We start from the raw sequence: 2393 nt of genomic DNA on the forward strand, positions 1-2393 counted from the left end.
CCCACTACCCAAGATCAGAGAACAAAATTATATAATATTTATTTTATTACAATATTTTATTATCAGCTTTTGATACAATATCTGAGATTAATTATTTCAGATGAATTTGCACTTGCATCTCGAAAGAGGACCTTCTACGTTCGTACTCTCCAACGGGCAGAAACAAAGTGAAGAGTGTAACCTTCTTCACTTTGTTTCTGCCCGTTGGAGAGTACGAACGTAGAAGGTCCTTTATACAAACGTTTCGAGATGTAAGCGCAAATTTATCTGAAATAATAAATCTAAGATATTGTATCAAAAGCTCATAGTGAAATATTGTAATAAAACAAATATATAATTTGTTCTCTGGTCTTGGGTAGTGCTTTAGCCTCTGTACCATGGTCTTCCACTGTCTTGGATTAGAGATCTCTTGCTTGAGGGTACACTCGGGCACACTTCTATCTTATTTCTCTTTCTCTTGTTTTGTCAAAGTTTTTTTAATTTATATAGGAAATATTTATTTTAATGTTTCTACTGTTCTGTAAATATTCTACTTTTCCTTGTTTCCTTTCCTCACTGGGTTACTTTCCCTGTTGGAACCCCTGGGCTTATAGCATATCCTGCTTTTCCAACTAGGGTTGTAGCTAAGCAGGTAATAATGATAATAATAATTATTGGATGTCAAGGTAGGCATTTGGTTTATTGCGTCCTGAGGTACAGGCTGTTCCCAGTTGCTCTCTGCAACCAGCACACTCACTTGGCGCCTGCCGGCCATGGGAAAACATATCGTACTTATACAGGTACCCCATCATCCCCCCCCCCAAGATTAATACATGGGTATACATGGAGAGGCAATGATAAAAAATAATACATGGATATACATGGATTAAATTGGATGCATGTGCAAGAATAAGGAGACAGATACATAGCTGTCGATAGTGTAAAATGCAGTGTGTAGGTAATACATGTTCGTAAAATAATATGAGGAGCAGATACAATAAAAATATAAGCAGATGCTGCTGTAATGTACGTGATTACACGAAAGAAGGTATGTGATAGTTAACAATGTCACATGTAGTCATTCATCCATGCTGGCCTTCTGGTGCGTCATGATGGGCGTTGCTCCCTTACTGCTTGTGGGCTGGGCGTTAGGGTGACTGACCGGTGGCTGCTTGGGCGTAGGTGGAGCTGGATGCGTAGCAGGTGTGGCCCGCCCTTAGGGCCCCAATGATGTGTCGCAGGTACTTCCTGTTACGGAGGGAGAGGCGCCCGCTGCCGTTCAGTCTGACTAGGTATTGTCGGTATGGGAGCGTTTCTGCCACGGTACTGGTACGGTCCCACAGCTTAGTAGCCTGATTTTGCACTCACACTTGGGAGCCCGGGTTGATAACTGGAAGCTTTCTGGAGGGTCCGTTCTCGGTGAGGGCAGCACCGCTGTCGGCCATCTGACGTTCTCTCTGCCGGAGGGTTGCCCCCCAGTGTTTGTCTACTGTGAGGTGCCAGCGGGCCATAGGTATGCCGTCTCGGAGCTGCCTGCCCACTGCCATCTGGACGAGTGACTTATTTATTCCGCGGATGGGGGTGTTGAGGTACTGTAACATAGCCATAGAGGACTTGTCTATGTCGAGGCTGCCAACGCTGCCCGTGTTGGCCATTATTATCCGCTTCCCGACCTTGACTGCGGCCTCTGCCCTGCCATTGGACTGTGGGTACCGGGCGGATGATAGCCGCACGGACACGCCCCATAACTTGAAAAATTCCACCATTTCCTCGCTTGCCAGATTTGTGCCACTGTCCATGGAGATTTGCTCCAGGGCCCCCCACCTGGTGAAGTAGCGACGTAGCTGGGTCTCGATGTGAGAGGAGGAGGTGCCGTGGGGGAAGTGGGCCAGCTCCAGCCAACCTGTGAGCCTGTCTGCGTAGGCCATGTACGAGTGTCCGTCATGCTGGAACATAACCGCTACCGTCATCTGGAAGGGGTACTCTGGGGGCGGCGTGATGATGAGTTCCTCCGTGGCGTGGGATGTTGTGTACGTCGCATTCTTCGCACGAGGATTGGTGATACTGCAGGTCCCCCTCAAGTCCAGGCCAGTAAACCGTCTGGCGCGCTCGTCGTTGCATCGAGTCCAATCCTTGGTGCCCTGCGTGTAGGTTAGCAGCCACCTGCTGACGGAGAGGCTCTGGGATAACTAGGCGGACGTTGCCTTGTTCGAATGTGTATGTCACTAAGTCTTGGATAACGGCCGGCCTCTCCCTGACACCGTAGAAGGGCCGAAGGCATGCAACTTCCTGGGACTTCCTGTCGGCCCAGTCCCCAGCCAGGACCCTGGGCATGAGCAGCTGATACACGGGGTCGCTGACAGCGGCATGCCTGATACTCGCCTCGTCCACGATGCAGCTGTTGTGCTCTACTG

General features: G+C 49.1%; 1 protein-coding gene across 1 annotated transcript; it reads right to left on the bottom strand.

Annotated features, from left to right (window-relative positions):
• Positions 1–1343: 1343 nt before the first annotated feature.
• On the bottom strand, positions 1344–1907 carry LOC137625557 (uncharacterized). Its single transcript, XM_068356465.1, has one exon. The coding sequence runs from the start codon at positions 1905–1907 to the stop codon at positions 1344–1346; it is 564 nt and encodes a 187-aa protein (XP_068212566.1).
• Positions 1908–2393: the final 486 nt, after the last annotated feature.

This window comes from Palaemon carinicauda, chromosome 32 (genome assembly GCF_036898095.1).
Source record: "Palaemon carinicauda isolate YSFRI2023 chromosome 32, ASM3689809v2, whole genome shotgun sequence".
NCBI lineage: Eukaryota > Metazoa > Arthropoda > Malacostraca > Decapoda > Palaemonidae > Palaemon > Palaemon carinicauda.

Coding starts and splice junctions, on each gene's coding strand:
- LOC137625557 (XM_068356465.1), bottom strand. CDS start 1,907: ATGGCCTACGCAGACAGGCTCACAGGTTGGCTGGAGCTGGCCCACTTC.